Below are 18,290 nucleotides of genomic sequence, written 5' to 3'. Positions count from 1 at the left end.
TGCACTCGAGGCGGGTGGTGGTTTCTTTGTGTTTAATCACCATCGGCCTCTGGCAACGTGGATATCTGCATATACACATGTGTGGCTGGTGGTTTCAGCAGCTCTGATTGCTTTTTGTGGTGAGATTGACAGGCAGGTTTAAAATGTCAAACAGGTCACCTAGTTATGCAGATCATACCTTCGCATTTTTAGCCTGTGTTTTTTATTTAATAGAATGGTACACCGCAAAATGTGTATCCTCTAAACAACAACTTGGATATTAAATTTTAATGAGAAAAATATTGCTTTTTGCCTTTTTTTTGGTCAATGATAATTTTTTGGAGTTTATGGAATGCCCATGTCATTATGGCAATTGGAATTTGTGAATACCAATTTGTTCTGTGAAATTTAGTCATTTAGATGCCTATGCTGATGCAGATGCAAGCAATGGAATTCTTATATGAGTTGCTTAGATCTGTGATTGTGCCTTGCTAGTATGAACGAGTCCTCAGGTATTAGTGACAAATCTTATTATGGCTGCTGGATGCCAGTACTTTATGTATGCTGCTGTATGGCCAAAGAGGAGATGTGGCTGCTGTGTTTGAGTACAGCCCATGATGGCAGGACGTTCACAGCATGAAACAGTGCATTACTGCCTGGGATTCACCTGCATCAACGTTTGCATTGATATGGAAGCACACCTACAAGGGCTGCCTGTTCAAGCACGTCAGAAGATATATGTGCAGCTTGCCCGTGGAACACTGATTCAAAAATTGCAGTCTGAGTTCCTGATAATTTAGGTATGTGACAGACGGCAAATCATATGAGCAATTAGAAATTGCCATTTGTGCAACTTAATGATCAAAATGATGCGCACCTCTGTGAAGTGCAGTGAAAATTAGAGCAAAGTGCGATACCATCTACCTTTTCCTCCTTTTTGACAGGCCTTAATGCCTCACAAAGTAAAAGTATTTGCAGTTTATTAATTGCATTTCCTTCCTGCGTTTAGTCTTTGGAATCCCAGAATGCTCTCAAATTGGCCTGTCAAATGCATTGCCCCTTACATGTCCATAAGCTCTGTAATGGGCGGAGCGGTGGCTCTGTGGCTCAGGATCTGCACCTGTGACTGGAAGGTTGCCGGTTCAAATCCCACGGCCGGCAGAGGAATCCTACTCCGCTGGGCCCCTGAGCAAGGCCCCTAACCCTAACTGCTCCAGGGGCACTGTACAATGGCAGACCCTGCGCTCTGACCCCAAGCTTCTCTCCCTGTCTGTGTCTGTGTCTCCATGGAGAAAAGCTGGGGTATGCGAAAAGATGAATTCCTAATGCAAGAAATTGTATAGGGCTAATAAAGAAACATTAATGATTAGTGATATTTTTCTGTCTAAAGCATTTAAGGGAAAGTCCCCATGCTGCCAGTTCACATGGCATTGACCATGTGAGTTAATAAGAGATTCAAGTAACTAAGTGAGGGCTAGTTTGCATACAGCTCTATGCATTCCCACAACCACTCTTGTGAATGTTTGCTATGATGTACTACAACAAAAACAGAGTAAGGTATGAAAAAGCATAAGACTTAAAGCATGCACAATGTGGAAAATGATGATAATACACATTTGGTGCATGCTATATGCATTGCCAAGCCATGGGGTTAAACTGACAAATTACTGAGCAGATTTGCCACTGGTTAAGGGTGGAAACCGAAAGTCCTAGTATAAAGGCTTCGTGGACATTTCCTTCTGTTTATTTTTTACCCGGCAGTTTTCCTAAACCTCATCGTGCTGTCTGTTTCTTTTGAAATAAACAGATGTTTTAAGTGTTGTGCTTGGCTTCAGTATTTATCGGAGAACAGTAAACACCGCTTAGCCATAAAGAACCACGCAAGAGTTTTCTGTCTGTGTTTTCTTTTTAAAAACAGACTTCTGTGTGTTGTGAGCCCTGTGTTGCAAGGCTCTATTTTGGGATTTTAGTTATTTTGGGGTTTGTAGATTGTATATTTGCATGGTGAATCTGAGACACACCTTCCTCACAGCCTTTTCCAGTTTTGGCAAAGAATGTGCTAACTGTCTCTTTACCACTTGGGAAAAACTGCAATCACTTCCTGGATGTTTGAAATAACCACACTTTGTGTAATTATCTAAAAATCTAGATTACTCCCACCCCTAGTCCTACTGTCTTCACAGTTGCGCGGTGCAGCTGAGCTCTCTGTGACATGATCGAATAAATGTTGTGTGCTTTCCTGATACAAAACAGTAAAACTACAAGGTCAGTGCAAAGATCAAGGAGCAGGTTTTTTGTGTTAGTTGGGGCCTATTTCTGTTCATGATAACACAGTATATGAACCTCTTCCATTGAATATCATAGATGAATTTGAAGCCAACAGAAACTTTTGCATCTGATATAAATGGAGTAAAGGTAGTGCTTGAAGCTTCATGTGAAGGCTACTCTGATTTTCCTGGGGCGACAGCGAGACTGATGTCACTTTTCTCTGTGGTTGCTGTGCTATACATCAGTGTATTGACTGCTGGCCTCGGAGAAGACGAGCTTAACGTCGGCTCTTGGCAGGCCGCCTATGTGCCACAATCTCCTGGAAGTATTTTTAGGAAATGCCTGATAACAGTATAATCGCATTAGCGTTAGGATGAAGACTTCCGCTTCCTCGATAAAACCGTGGCTTCTTTTTGTGTTGGTAAGCTGCAGTCCGTGAGCCCCCTGGAATAGAAAGTTAGCCCAGGTGCTGGCTGCCAGCGTGGAGCGCCCCGATGACGACGCTAGTGTGGCATTGTGGGAGTAAGCGGGTGCTGCTCACTCTGCCAGCCACCCGCTGGCTGGCCAGGAAGATGAGCCAAGTTCCTGTGCCGATACTGATAGAAGATGTGTGGGCGTGGTCTCCCCCCTTTGACCCGAACAGGTTGTGATTGGTGGGTTTGGCGCAGATAGTGGGAGGAGCAATGTGGGCGTGCTTCTAAGGAAAGTCGCTGTTCTTCTGTGGGACAGTGGTGCTTGCCTTTTGCTTGCTGACCTTTTTCACAACTGAATTGCGCAGAGAGTCCTGACCAAAAGGAGCCTCAATTGTCCTGCAAACCACAAAGGTCTCATCTGTGACTAGTAGCTTGCATCAGATGCAGCAAACTCTGTTTTTGGCAAGGCCCCAGTCTCAAGCTGTACCACTGTCCCACGGGGATACATTCGTATTCATTAATCATCTTGAAGTGCTTTCCTCCCCCTGCCAGCTTGAAAGGCGAGATTTCCCTTCTCTCGGAGGGTGCAGGTGGATGAGAGGTAGTTGGGATAGTTTAGTCTCTGTGTTTAGTTCAGGTCGCTGTAAACTACAGAGTCTCCATCAGATATCACTACCTCTGAAGCCATTCAGAGCCCCTGTGGCAACCTGGAGATCAGAATTTAAAAGGTTTGAAAACCCGATAGGTGGATGCTTTGGCAACATCCATCCATCCATTTTCTAACTGATTTAGGGTGCTGGGGAGCAGGGGGCTATCCCAGCAAGCAACAAGCACAAGGTGGGATACACCCTGGATGGGACGCCAGTCCATCGCAGGCCACACACAGACACCAGCAGAAGTGCATTGGCAACAACATGCATTTAATGGCTACATAATGTCCCATATTGAATGTGTTCCTGCCGTCCCTTCCTGCTATCTTGTGATTGTGGCCAATGGGTCTGAAAACCAATCAGAACAGAGAGAGTGCGCCACACGGACTGCAGCTCAATCGTTGTCCTGGTGCTTTAATTAAGCTGGTTGGTCCTGTTTAAAAAAAAAAAGACAGAATGCCAATTCCGGACCCAAAAGCCCAGATCCATAGAACTGTAAACAATGTACCTGTTTCAGATCTCGTGTGTATTGTTTGGGGAACTTCTGAATTCTAAATTACACTGGCTTTTAGCATAAATTCAGTTTGTACAGCAAGAAGCACCTCCTGATCTTCTGGATTACATGAAGGAAACACGTTTACACCTGGATCACAGCGATTAGGTGTTTACTAATGAAAATACACCTGCCGCTGTGTAGTCTTAAAAAAACCAAGATGTGGTGCTGTATTGTCTTCTGCTGCAGCTGTTTTAGAGTCTCGTTGTCTTTGGGTTATATAAGCAGGCAGAAAACAACACGCATGCTGAGGCTGTGTATCAATAGCTATTGCTATTATTAGTGGAATGACGTCTTGTTCTCCTACTCAATAATTGCTTCTGTGCTGCCCAGGAGGCAGGCGAATGCGCTGCGACTGGACACGTACAAGCAGACACACACACTTCTGCACGCAGCCACAGGCTGACCTTACCGCTGTCGTAGTCTTAATGGATGCTCGTGGTTTTGTGCTTGGTGCTATGGGGGCAAATGAAGTTGACCAGAATGAATGTCAGATCTCTGTTTTGTCTATGATCCCTATCACAGAATTGCTCTCTTTAGTGAACGTGCTGCAAATCCCCTTTCCCTCCTGCCCTGTATTCGTGTTTCCTGTAGTACTAGTCTTGCAGAGGGTGTCTGGGGAGGCTCAGGACTGGTGCAGTAGCTCCTTATCGATTCTCCTGTTGGTTCATTAGTTGTTATGGCAAGAATTCCATCTATATGGGCACGGTTCACATCGTAAGGCTTGTCTTTATTTTTCAACTAATCTTTGTGAACTAAAAAATCCACAGATTTAACCTGTGTGATCAGACTAAGCGTGCGTGGCGATTGAAAAGAAAGTCACATTAACAAGTGTTAAGCACTAATAAGTTACATTTTTCAGTGGGACTTTTTGATCCGCCGTTCTTTGCCCTCTCTGCTCTGCTGTGCTTTGTAGTACTGAATTGTCTATGTATCCTCTGCTAGTTTCCTTAGGCAATATTTACCAGATTTGTGTCCATATCAGTTCTGTTTTTCATCAGACTGTTAATATACACAAAAGCATGTTTAAAACATGTGGGAATTTGTTGATAAACATTGTCTGACAAAGTCCATGTCCTCAGACGCAAGGCTGGCCTCTGTAGGGGCTACCTCTGTGCAGAATGTACTTTCTTTTACTTTTGTCTGCCAATAATTAAAGGCACATGTTGAACAGTATCAGTTCTACATGTTCCAATCCAGTGCTGGGCAAAAGGGATAGCTATTTGGACAGGGCAGTAATCTGTGATGTGCTTGATCATTTGTTACTGTCTGTTTTATGGAGCAAGTACACATCCGTATTGACCACAGGTGAGGTTTTGGTTGTCTATGTGCATCATGGGGAAGTTGATCGTTGATTCATTGGAATCCTTATTCTTGCCATTCTCTCAAGACTTGAACAGTGCAGCAAACAACACAGTAAAACAGACAGCACCACACAGTGCAGACAGCACACTGCAAAACAGTGCATGATAGTGATAGTATCTATAGTCCATAAATAGACGGTAGTGAACAAGAATCCATGGTAGACCAAGTCAAAAGTGCAGAGGCATTGCACAGTTGGCTGTTTATGATGCACACTGTCGTAGGGTAGAAGCTGTAGTATGGGGACCCAGTGTGACCAGTGACCCATTGATCCAGACTTTGGTACATCTTAGAATTTAACCTTTTCTTCATTTTCTGTCTCGGCAGCAGTGGAGGTGAAGACGTCACTGGCGGTGGGGATGCAGAGCCCCGGCGGCGGGGGAGGGGGCGGCGGGGGCGATCAGGGGGGCGGCGGGGGGGGCCCCGTGGACCTGCGCACAGACCCCCGCGTGGCCCTCTCTTCCCTCGACCCCATCCTGCGCGAGCAGCAGCTGCAGCACGAGCTGCTCCTCCTCAAGCAGCAGCAGGAGCTGCAGAAGCAGCTGCTCTTCGCCGAGTTCCAGAAGCAGCACGAGGTCCTGACCCGCCAGCACGAGGTGCAGCTGCAGGAGCACCTGAAGGTGAGGAGGCCGGGCTGAGGTCACACCAACACCGCAGCAGGTCTGGGGCTGGCCGAGGTCACGCCAAGACCCCAGCAGGTCTGGGGGCTGGCCGAGGTCACGCCAACACCGCAGCAGGTCTGGGGCCGAGCTGAGGTCACGCCAAGACCCCAGCAGGTCTGGGGCTGGCCGAGGTCACGCCAACACCGCAGCAGGTCTGGGGCTGGCCGAGGTCACGCCAAGACCCCAGCAGGTCTGGGGGCTGGCCAAGGTCACGCCAAGACCCCAGCAGGTCTGGGGGAGGCCGAGGTCACGCCAAGACTCCAGCAGGTCTGGGGCCGAGCTGAGGTCACGCCAAGACCCCAGCAGGTCTGGGGCTGGTCGAGGTCACGCCAAGACCCCAGCAGGTCTGGGGCCGAGCTGAGGTCATGCCAAGACCCCAGCAGGTCTGGGGGCTGACCAAGGTCACGCCAAGACCCCAGCAGGTCTGGGGGCTGGCCAAGGTCACGCCAACACCGCAGCAGGTCTGGGGCCGAGCTGAGGTCACGCCAAGACCCCAGCAGGTCTGGGGCTGGCCGAGGTCACGCCAAGACCCCAGCAGGTCTGGGGGCTGGCCAAGGTCACGCCAACACCGCAGCAGGTCTGGGGCCGAGCTGAGGTCACGCCAAGACCCCAGCAGGTCTGGGGCTGGCCGAGGTCACGCCAAGACCCCAGCAGGTCTGGGGGCTGGCCAAGGTCACGCCAACTCCGCAGCAGGTCTGGGGGAGGCCGAGGTCACGCCAAGACTCCAGCAGGTCTGGGGCCAGGCCAAGGTCACGCCAACTCCGCAGCAGGTCTGGGCCAGACTGAGGTCATGCAAAGTCCCCAGCAGGTCTGGGGTTCAGGCCAAGGTCATGCCAACACCCCAGCAGGTCTGGGGCCAGACTGAGGTCATGCTGTCTGCAGCAGGTCTGGGGCCGAGCTGAGGTCACGCCAAGTCCGTAGCAGGTCTGGCGGAAGTCACGCCAAGTCCACAGCAGGGCGGAGTCTAGGCTGAGGTCACACACAGTCCTAGCAGGGCCAGGGCCAGACTGGGGTCACACAGAGCCCACAGTAGGGCCAGGGTAAGACTTGGGGTCACATGGAGTCCGCAGCAGAGCTGGGATTAGGCTAAGGTCATGTCAAATTCACGGCACTCGAACAAATTGCATTCTTCCTCCTTAAATACATACCTATTAATTTATTCACTAATATGTGTTATATATAGCATGTTATTCTCATTTTTCCATGAAGTATATATTGCTTATTTGACATTATTGCTTTATTGTATTCATTGCTTATATTGTGTTATCTGCTAATTGTGTAACTTAGTAAATGTTGTTTTGGTATAGCTGAAGCTCATTCGAGCAGGCAAGCCAGGTATACTTGTAAAACACACCAGCTCAAAAGTACATGCACGGAAAACTTCACTTGTGAAAGTGGAAGTGTGAATGAGTTGTGTGTGTGCTGTGTAGCAGCAGCAGGAGATCCTGGCAGCGAAGCGACAGCAGGAGCTGGAGCAGAAGAGGAAGTTGGAGCAGCAGAGACACGAGGAGATGGAGAAGCAGCGACTGGAGCAACAGCTCATCATGCTAAGGAACAAGGAGAAGGGCAAAGAGAGTAAGATACTGACAAGTAGAAACTCACTGATACACAGACACATCACTGACGTGCTGACATGCAGATGCTCTTATACACCTGCACTTGTGGACCGGTGCACTAATGTGTGGGTACATTCAGGCCAGCGCACTGAGATGTACTTCACTAAGCCCAGGTGCATTTCCACTAATGCACTGACAAGCACACATAAATAACCCATTAATGCACGGATACGCTAAACCACAGACACATATTCACTGGAGCGCAGATGCCTTTACTTTCCATGTGCGGTTCTCGGAAAGCAGCTTATTACAGAAATACCTTTGAAAGCAGCGTGTGGAAAAATGCCTGATGGTAGCACACTGTGTTCTTGCAGGAAACTCTGGGGGCTCTTCTTGAGCAAGACTGCGTTTAATGGTTTCTAATGGTAGATGTGTTCTTTTCTTCACTGGTCTGTCTGCACAGGTGCAATTGCCAGCACAGAGGTTAAGTTAAAGCTGCAGGAGTTTCTCCTCAGCAAATCCAAAGAACCCTCATCTGGTGGACTCAACCATTCCTTTCCCCAGAAATGCTGGTATGTGCCTTTATGAATACCAAGCCAGTGCGAATGAGTGCATTTTCTTCATTTACTTCACCCTTTTCAAATGCCAGAACAGACTGTCCTGCCTACCTCTGAGCTTCTGGTCATACAGGAGAAAATCATGACGAGGCTTTTTAAGCAATAGCAGGCTGGTTTTTCTGCTGGCCACATTCCAGAAGGAGGATTTTAGGAACATATTGGAGAATGGATTTGCAGAGAAGCCTCTCTGAAATCATCATCTGAAGCCTTTGTCTTCAGTGCAATGCCAGCTTGCTAACTTTAAAGTTACTGATCTTGATATTGATTGACTGGGAAAAGGCATATCAGTGTTTGCAGTGAGCGGAGATTTTTATTTTACCTCCTCATCAATTTTATCATCAGGGGAGCCCATCACACCTCCCTGGACCAGAGCTCCCCACCCCAGAGTAACACTCCCGGGACACCTCCTTCCTACAAACTTCCTCCCCTGCTGGGTGCTTATGATGGCAAAGACGACTTCCCCCTACGAAAGACAGGTGAGCCTGACGCCCCCTGTAGGCCTCAACTCCTTCACTGTCGCTCTGATATATTCGCTGTTGCTCTGGCATGCAGACTGAGATGGATCTTTTCTTAGCAGTTCATGATTATACAGGGTTCCTTGCAGGCAGCACATAAGAATACATTCACCATGCCTGATCAGATCCCACACATGCCTGCTATAGGATGAAGAGGTATTTTTCCATTCATCAGCTGCTTATAGGAGGGAATTTGCAGCTGTAGTTCTCAGTGGACAGGAAACCTGCAGTTTCCTTAGGTATCTAGAAGAGCAAGTGATCATTTAGTTGAACAAGTTCAGTTAAGTAGTTTAAAAGCTTTTGTGGACTGGATAAAATAATCCTAAATCTCTCTAAGCAAGTGGTAAATCTGAATAATAATAATACAAATATTTTATCATCATCCAGTTTGGAAATATGAACCTTGAGTATATATTTTAGAAGGGTTATTGACCCAAGATCGAGAACAATGGATTACTTGGCCTTACACTTTATCAACCACATATCCCTCCCCCTCCCTGCTGGGGGGAGTCCCTGAATCACTATTGTTTCGTCAGCTCTGCATGCCTTTATAAAGCTTGATCCGCCAGCCTCTTGCTTTCTCACTGTTTGTTAACGCATGCGAGCAGTGATTCTAAGAAGGTCTGCGTCAATGTCGCTCGGAGAAGCTGGGGCGTTGTGTGACAGCAGAGCGAGATAAAGGGACTGTGGGGTGATGGGGATTCCAGAGGGGATCTTTGCAAAATAGGGGGGAAAAGGTTGACACCCCAGCAGCCCCCTCAAACCGCCACTGGCCTTAACGCTCTTGCAGAGAGAGCAGCGAGTGAACACAGTTGCGTCCAGCATCTCCGCTCTCAGTTCCGAGGCTGATGTGTTCAGCGCAGAGTGCGTCTGCAGGTGTGAGTCAGGATGAGTCACAGCCTCAGACGCTGGGGAGGGACATCTGCGGAGGTGCAGCTACCTCTGTGCTGAAAGGCTAGCATAGCGTACAACTGAGGAGCTATTCAGCCCTGCACTTAAACACAGTTTCTGTCGGAGGACTGAATAAGCGTGGGCTGTCTTGATTTTTTTTTTTTTAATTTTGCTGTCTCTATTTTATTTAGTAATTCTGAGCTGTTTGCAAAATCGGACTTAACAGCAATCTGGATGGCGTGTTAGTTTGTGTTTGGAGGGGTGGACAGGAATCTGGGCGTTCTGGAGAGGGTTGAGGCCGGGGGTCTTCTTTTAAAAGCAGTGTACTACTCTAGTTGATCCCTTGGCTGTTTTTATCCCAAACCCCACCCCCAGTAGGCTAGATCAGTAGCCATTCCAGAACCCCCTTTCTTGGTTTCATTGATGCTGGCTCTGTTGAAAGCTAGTCTCCATCAGATTCTGGCCTGGTTCTCCCCAGTGTGTGAAAGCCCCCTGTTAAGCCGCACCTAGATTGGCTCAGAAGCTACAGGTAATAATCAGAATTTTGCTGTTTGTAAATTGTTTTGTAAATCGCACCTCCTACTACGGAGACATGAGACTTTTAAACTAGGGAGTCACAAAGCACAAAGTTGTGACAAAATAAACTGTAGAGAGTAACAAAACACAATTACTCACAAGTGTTTAGCTTCAAACCAGGGATAAGGTAGAGTTAGGAACCAGCCATAATGCTGGTTATACATAAGGTAGGGGATGAGTTTGTGTATTTTCCAGACCTAATCATATTATATGGAGTCTTCTTCTATTCTGGCTGAGTCTTCTGCTTGTCATTGTTACATGCACAGATCTCTCTCACAGGCATGACGTGAAAGCCATGCTGATATCCTTTCTATATTTATTTTATTTCATGAGAGAGGAGATCAGGCTAATACGATATAATAGAATTAACAGACTTCGTTCCGTCTCCCGCAGCATCATTGACGGAGTGATGACTGAGAGTAAGGTTGATGCTGAGTCTCATTACTCTGCACACGGGTCTCACGGGGCCCTCAGCAGCCTCCTGCTCACCCCCACATCCAGCGCGCACACACTGTAACTCCTGGCGCTTTTCAGACCGGTGAAAATGTGTATCATGTGCACTATGTGAGTGTTTGATGTGTGGGGAGCGCACTGGCGCACTGTGGCTGCCGTCGCATCATCCAGGTGGGGCTGCACATTGGTGGTGGTGGAGTGGAGTCTCCATTACCTGTACAGCACTTCGAGTGGAGCTCCAGGAAATGCTCTATATAAGTGTATGCATGTATTATTATCGTGCAGGTGATTTATTAGTACAGGTGATCTAGATGTAAATATCAGGTTTGTTTATAGACATTTTTAGATGGGGTAAGGCCGTGGTCCCAACTCCGGTTTTGGAGAAGCGCAGGTCAGTCAGCAGCTCATTGAACTGAACCAACCAGAGACCTTTGGCTAGAGGACTGCAGGACGTGGACCACCCTGGGTCTTGTGCTGGATGCGTCTTGATGAAGTTGAGAGTGGTTCTGGACAGTCCACTCCAAGTGCCTGAACCGGTTTACTTGCTCAATGCTCTGTCTACATGAGGAATTGTTATGACAGCGTAATCGGTGTTTCTAAGAACTTCAAAAGATATTTCAGCCACCAGACAGGAGAAAACAGAGCAAATTTACAAGCACATTTACATGTAATTAGATGTTACTAGAAATATTGCAATTTCTTTTACACACATGTAGTGTATTTGCAGGATTTAATTCGTTTCACAGAGCTCGATCAGTATTATGGTCAGGTTACCAAGGGCAATGCCTGGGAATTGCAGACTCTCCCTCAGTGTTTGCTTCAGCTGCCAGGCGCGAGTTGCAGGGTGATATGGCTGCTGGTCAGGTGGTGATTTCTGTGCCAACTGAGCAACGCCTCCCTCTTCGCCCTCCTCCCGCAGCCTCCGAGCCCAATCTGAAGGTGCGCTCCAGGTTAAAACAGAAGGTGGCGGAGCGGAGGAGCAGCCCGCTGTTGAGGCGGAAGGACGGCACGGTGATCAGTACCTTCAAGAAGAGAGCCATCGAGATCACAGGTGAGCCCCCGGTCGCTACAGCTGGGCGAACATGCCCCCTTCCGAGTCACAGCAGCTGAATGGGGGACCCTGCGCTCTGACCTCCTTGTGATGCCTATTACACAATGTTTACAAAGGAAAATGAACAACATTCACAACTAAGATCTAGACCCCTGCCCTGTAAATTCAGCTTCCCCAAATGTATTAGAATTGTCCCATTTTGTTATGTTACTTATGAATTACTGGTATAGACCAGGGATGGGCAAATCCAGGTCTTGGAGGTCCCATTCCCAGAAAGACCTTCTGCAGGTTTCAATTAGCATTAAGCTTCAAGTGGCATGTGGTTTGATTTCTTATTTCAAATAATTGGCTCTATCGAATATTTGAGATTAGAGGTGAGATGAAGTTCTGAGGTTCTGAGGATCGGAGATGCTCACATTAGAAGCCGGTATTAGCCTGCTTGATACAGAAGACTGAGAGCCTCCAGGCACCTTGGTGTTTGTGTCTGCTCTATTTTGTGCTGGTGTTTTCTTGTGGTTGTAAAAGAACACTTTATTGGCCATATACAATATCTTGTATTAGGAATTTGTCATTTATACGGCGCCCCTGGAGCAGTTGGGGTGAAGGGCCTTGCTCAGGAACCCAACAGAGTAGGATTCCACTGCCGGCCGCGGGATACAATCCGGCAACCTTCCAGCCAAAGGCACAGAGCCACCACACCACCCTAGCACTGTATTATCACTGAGGACATCATCCTCATTGTAATAAAGCAGAAACCTCCACTTTCCTTTCAGTTTTCCCCAGGTTTTAAAAAGCTGAAAAGACCAAAGACTTCACAATACCACTTTTAACAATGCACAGTGTTTAAGTAGGGCCACGCATCAGGAGTCCCACCTCATTAGTAATGCAGTGGTATCCTAGATGATCCTAGATATGGGAAAAAAAAAACGTTCTTCATGGTAAAATCTTCATGAATGTTCATTGACTTTACTGTGTCCAGTATGCACTGCACATTCTTTCTGAGCATTTAATGTTAACGTAACAGAGTGTGATACCCTGAGTTAGTGTGTCTGCTGTTATGTAATGACCAGGTGGGTCAGGTGGGCAATACTGTCATGTCAGAGTGATGATGATGATGATATCAATCCCACCACGAATGCAAGACTGTCAACACACTCCCTTGCAACTAATAATAATTATGGATTTTTTTTTAAATCTACAAATTTCAAAGGAAGCTGCTCGGGTTCCCAGTTGCTCATCCCTTGGAATTTGTTAAACAAATGACTAAATTCAGCAACTACATAAATGCCTTTATGTACAACATAGACATTCATATGTGTGTTTGTGTATTGTATCATTTTGTATATGACCATTTGCATGTGCACATCTTGTATCTTTAATAATTTGCTTAGAAATTGTAACTGCTACTTAGGTACATTATTTTATTAAACTTGGCTCACGTTTGACAGGAGAGCTGCTTCATTGTGTGTTCAAGGAAAAAGTTAAGATTAATTCAGCACTGAAAAGTAGAAGGCAGAAATGCAACATTTCACCTTTTGAGCTTTCTTGGTAATTAAGCAAATAATGCTACGACCTATAATTACTTTTTGGACTTTATATATGCATTATACTTGTGTATGTGTATTGACCTGCATGCATGCAAAATGTTGAATGCTCTTTTTCTAATTGATAAATAGACTTTATCTAAAAATAGATCAACTTAACCAAGAGATTCAGGTCGCAGACAGGAGGAGCTCAGCCTCAGAAATGTGTTTAGGGGCCACAGTTAAGTGGTTTACATCCTGAATTTCCATCTCGTGGTCTCAGATAATTTTGCTAAGCTCTTGGAAAGGACGCTGGGGAGAGCTGTGTGGCTGTGTCACGTGGGCTTGTGGACTTCCGAGATTACTCAAAGTACACTTCACCTTTTTAATTTGTGACACCAGGACTTTCTAAGAGCGTCAGCCTCCTTTTGGGCTCCCCAGCCAGCTGACCTATTGACTTTATTGCTAAACCTTGCTTTTTTCATTCCCTCTACTAATAGCAGTGAGTAGCGATTACAGTCTGGAAGGGCTCCAGGAACAGGGGCATACTTTTTATTCTACCTGGGAGGGCTCATGATTGCTCACCTGGCCTCCCGGTTTTTAATAAGGTTCTCGGACAGGTGCTCCGTGCACCAATCGGAGAGAGGACACAAAACCAGGGGACTTCTGCATTATACAGGACCTGATGTTGCTGTATTTGGGAGTTGATCATTTTAATGCAGGCAACAGTCCAGTCATGCAGTTCCCACTGGGAACTGGGACCAGTGACTGGTCCCAGTGGAGGGAGTCTCCCGGCTGTACTGGTGTGTTGGTGGGCACGCGCTGATCCTCCCTGCCTCTGTGTGTTGCAGTCTCCTCCGTGTGTAGCAGTGCCCCCGGCTCCGGTCCCAGCTCCCCTAACAGCTCCCACAGTGCCATCGCCGAGAACGGATCCAGTGGCTCTGTGCCCAACATCCACGCTGAGGTAAGAGCTCTCGGTGTCCTGCTGTGGGCAAGAGAGCTGCCCTGGCTCCCCGATTCCTTAGGAGAAGTTTTTCCCAGTCCTTCCTTCCACCTCCTCACATCCCAGCATCTGTGCATATCCACATCTGGGCAGTTGTTTTGAGTATGTCCTAAGAACTGTGGCTCATTTGCACTAGTGTGCAGGATATGGGGATAACCCCCTGTTTGGAGGGCAGAAGGAACCAGAAGTGAGTGGAGAACACCCCACGCAGAAGAGTCGCTGGAGAGCTAGCTGTATGTCTGGCTTCTCTTCGTCTTGCTCCAAAAGCAGGCAGTTAACTTCAGTGTTTGAGGCCATTTTAACCTTGAAAAAGGAAATGAAGGGGCAACGTAGCTCCGTCACGCCGAAGACAAAACCCACCCTGGTATCCGTAAGCAGGCTGACTCACAGCTTTCCCACGTCTCCCAGTTGATGTCATCCGCAGTGCCTCTATTAAGTGTTTATCGAGCCTTTTTTTTGCCCTTCGGGTTTCTGAGAGAGGTTGCAGAATGAGCTGCTGCAGAGAAGGCTTAGGAGAAATCACAGCTCCAGAGCATCCCAGCATTCCTCATTTCTCCCACCTCGACATTCTTACACAGGTGCTGGAAATCCAGGAAAGGAGCTGTTAGCGAGGCATAAATGCAGAGACTAGAGCTTGTGTGTGCAGAGCCTCTTCCAGCAGGACCTCGGTTTTATGCCCCCTCTGAAGGACTGAGCCCGACGGAGCTGAGACTCATTTTTCAGGGCATTGCACAGTTAACCTGTGGAAGAGCTGAGACTCGATCTGAGATCCTTCGGGTTCTTCTAAAACGTCCGACCAGCAGGCCTCAGGTTTAATCAGTGAACATATGGTTGTGCTATAGAAGAAGCACAAATGTATAAAAAAAAATTTCTTCCCATATCCTAAGTTGTATTAACCTTGAGACTGCGTGCTGTAAATTTGTAGAAAACTAAAAGACGCCAGTGGGAAACAGATGCCAGTCTTTGGCTGCACTGTGAGGAAAATTAGCATAGTAAGGAACTTTGTCTTCTCCTGTCTATTCAGTCTTGTGACAAAACAGTCAGTACAGTCAGTACAGCTCCCGAACAATCTCGTTATGGAAGGGAGTCAAGTCGCTTTCCTAATTTTTGTGCACACATTATTTTTATAACATTTTCATAATCCTGTGGCGTTTGTATGTTCTTCCCATGTTAGGACAGATTTCCTCTGGGTGCTCCAGTATCCTCTCACATTCCTAAAGCAAACTGGTGGATTAATTGGTTTCTGGGAAAACTGACCCTGGTGTGAGTGTGTGTGTTTGCGTCTGTGTGTGCCCTACGATGGACTGGCATCCCATCCAGAGTGTACACCGCCTTGCACCTGGTGCCTGCTGCGATAGGCTTGGATCAGGTTGGAGGAAATGGATAGAAAATGGATGGATAGATATCCCCGGCCCCCCAATTTGGAATCTGCAAATCTTACGTTCGCTGGGGTTGGCTATTCTGACCCTTGTATCTGTGCAGGGTAAGACACGTAGCACTGTGCATGCTTTCTTCTGAAAACGAGAACATGTCAGAGCCATCCACCATATACTGGGAGCTCCATAATGTGTGTAGAGGAGCCGGATCGACTGGAAGGGAAAGTCCAGCATGCAAACAGGTCCCCAGCTTGTCCCAGGAGGTGCTGTTGCCCTGCTAGTCAAACCTACTCAGTTTCTCCCGACCTCGGCAGTAACTGCACCCGTCTTTGGAGAGTTTTGGTCGTTGTTGAGTAACGCTATAGCTCAGAGTGTTTCCATGATGTGTGGGCAAGATGCAAACAAGCATCTTTACTGATTCAAGCTCTCATTTTGAGTAGATCTGTTATCAGTAAGTACACTGTCTATCTGGGCCTTTTTGAGCTTCTTAGTAATGCTCGTTTGACATCATGGGCAAGATGTGAATGAACACACAAGGTGTAAGAGCCGCAGAGTGACTGGGCTATGGGGCGAGAGATTGTACAAGCTCGTCAGAGCAGCAGGCGGCACTGAGTTATGAACTGCGTGAGTCACTTCAACCTGTCTGACATCTGAGTTTGACTGCTGCGGATTTCTCCTTTTACCAGTAATTACACCCTTCGGAAACTTTTCCTCCCCGCGCACATGGGATGGATAAATGAAAGCTGCTTGGCTGGAAAAAATAATCTGCTGTCGCAATCGGCGAGAAAATTATTCTAGCACCAGCCAATTTAACGCCGTCAGTGGATCAGAACAGAAAAAATAATAATAATGCCAAAGCTGAACCTCGACTCATTAAACGGCTATTTGAGTGCTCGAAATAGCCCAGTCTCGTCTTTGCACTTTGCTGTTTTGGTTTACGTGACAAATGCTTGAGTCGATCGGTGTAATTAATCATCTCGAAAATCAAAGCGTGACATTACCAGAAGAAGACGCTGTAACTCCAGGAGGAATGTAAATTGCAATCAGTGTCTCCGTTTTTTTTTCCTCGGCGTACTGTCAGGGAGCAGCCTGTTGAGTCACCCCTGCTTGGTGGCTGACAACCTGCGTAACAGGCATGTCTCTCTCTCACCTCCTCCTCCGTGCGTGCGCCATCCAGCTCACGCAACATGTACGGTACTGCGCCGGTGGGGCGTATGTGCATCACACAGACCCAGGCTTGCTGAACAGCTGATCGCTGCTTTGAAATTACTCTTCCCTCTTTCTGCCTCAAAACGACATCTACCAGCTGCTTGTTGGGAATTTGAGTGTGCTTTACTGTGGCACGATGTTGTGGTGGTTAGGGGGCTGAGCAGACCCTTGTGTTATTCTCAGTCCCAACCTGTGCCCTAATCTTCTCTGGCTTTACCAGGACAAGAGGCTTACTGATAATGGATTCTAATCATTCTCATCAGTGTGTAATTCCTGTTGCTGCTTTATTTGAACTAAGTAAAAGGTAAAGAGAGTTTTAACAGGGAATACACAGTCTTAAAAAATCCCTTATGTCTATATGGCAAGCGTAAACTTTCAAAATGTAAATTTGGGTTGGTATTTTCTTGGAGTACTGCAGGCAAATATGGGATGCAAGAGTTGTGTGCCTACTTTTCCTTGAGACACAAAAGGAGGGATTTTTTCCAGGTTATAAAAGAGCTTAGCTTACTGTACTGAAATGTTGTTATTATTATTATTTTTCTATGTTTTTCTTATTGTAGTCAAGCATTTTTGCCAGGATCTGAAGCATGTCCCCAGTAAATCTAATATAAAGAGACTCAAGAAGATAGAACACAATTGTGTTGATTGGGAAATGTAGCGTCACAGAATGGGGAGAGCTTTGATGATTTGTACATATGGCAGCAACGCTCAGTCTTTGGCAGGGTCACAGTGTGGAATGCCATAATGTTCCTTGTTCTGTGTTTGTCTCCCCTTGAACACCTCTCAGCAAATGCGATCCCACCATCACACAATGAACACAGACTCCTCTGCCAGTCAGCTCAGCCTCTACACCTCCCCGTCTCTCCCCAACATCTCCCTGGGCCTGCCAGCCTCTGTCACTGCTGCCAACTCGCACATCGCCGTGAGTATGCCCTCTGGAGTCTCTGCCCTGACCACTGGGGACACGTTTATTGCTCTAATTGAGGTGGCATTTGCAAGCTGGAAATGTCCCATTAAAAGCCTGTGTTAGATCTCCAGTTTGATGTCGGTTTTACTTGTAGGAGCCTTCTTCCTTAAGCCCAGTTGCAACTCCCCATCAAGTGTGGAGGTTGTATTTTATGGCTGGAAGAAGGTGAGTTTCGATTTAGCCTGGGGGCTGCATTTCGGAACAGATTTAACGATGAAAGATTAGTCCACAACATAGTTTGTTGTAAATGCTTAAATGTTTGTTTAAAAGAAATGTAAATGTTCTGAATGGAGGAGTTTTTCAATGCAGAGAGCAGTTTTCAGGCGTTGCGTGGAGACAGTCCCGCCTCGTCACACTCCCGGATTGGCCATTGCGTAATTACCCATGATGCCCCTGTGTGTGCCCCTCTCTCGCCCAGGCGCCACAGAAGATGTCTGCCCAGCAGGAGGCGGAGCGGCAGGCCATACAGACCATGCGTCAGGGCGGCGCCCTCACAGGGAAGTTCGTCAGCACGTCCTCTCTGCCCGCCTGCCTGACCCCCGGGGTCCCCCACGACGCTGAGCCCCCCCCAGCGAACAGCCACAGCCACTCATCCCTGCTCCAGCACGTCCTGCTGCTGGAACAGGCCCGCCAGCAGAGCGCGCTGCTCGCAGGTACAAACACGAG

At 47.3% G+C, this 18,290-nt stretch overlaps 1 protein-coding gene across 16 annotated transcripts in view; it reads left to right on the top strand.

Annotated features, from left to right (window-relative positions):
• The window catches only part of hdac5 (histone deacetylase 5), a 92,280-nt gene that overhangs the window by 51,066 nt on the left and 22,924 nt on the right, over positions 1 to 18,290 (top strand). For all 16 annotated transcript variants that reach the window (XR_011183896.1, XR_011183894.1, XR_011183891.1 and 13 more), the window contains 8 exons: positions 5,553 to 5,845; positions 7,318 to 7,462; positions 7,907 to 8,015; positions 8,403 to 8,536; positions 11,415 to 11,546; positions 13,921 to 14,033; positions 17,445 to 17,579; positions 18,043 to 18,277. Coding sequence is in view for 8 of the 16 variants with exons in the window: in XM_069185611.1 (XP_069041712.1) it covers positions 5,553 to 5,845; positions 7,318 to 7,462; positions 7,907 to 8,015; positions 8,403 to 8,536; positions 11,415 to 11,546; positions 13,921 to 14,033; positions 17,445 to 17,579; positions 18,043 to 18,277 (1,296 nt within the window). In the remaining 8 variants the exon portion in view is untranslated. The remainder of the gene's footprint in view (positions 1 to 5,552; positions 5,846 to 7,317; positions 7,463 to 7,906; positions 8,016 to 8,402; positions 8,537 to 11,414; positions 11,547 to 13,920; positions 14,034 to 17,444; positions 17,580 to 18,042; positions 18,278 to 18,290) is intronic.

This window comes from Lepisosteus oculatus, chromosome 28 (assembly GCF_040954835.1).
Source record: "Lepisosteus oculatus isolate fLepOcu1 chromosome 28, fLepOcu1.hap2, whole genome shotgun sequence".
NCBI classification, from domain to species: Eukaryota; Metazoa; Chordata; class Actinopteri; order Semionotiformes; family Lepisosteidae; genus Lepisosteus; species Lepisosteus oculatus.
This window is presented reverse-complemented; position numbering and strand designations above follow the sequence as displayed.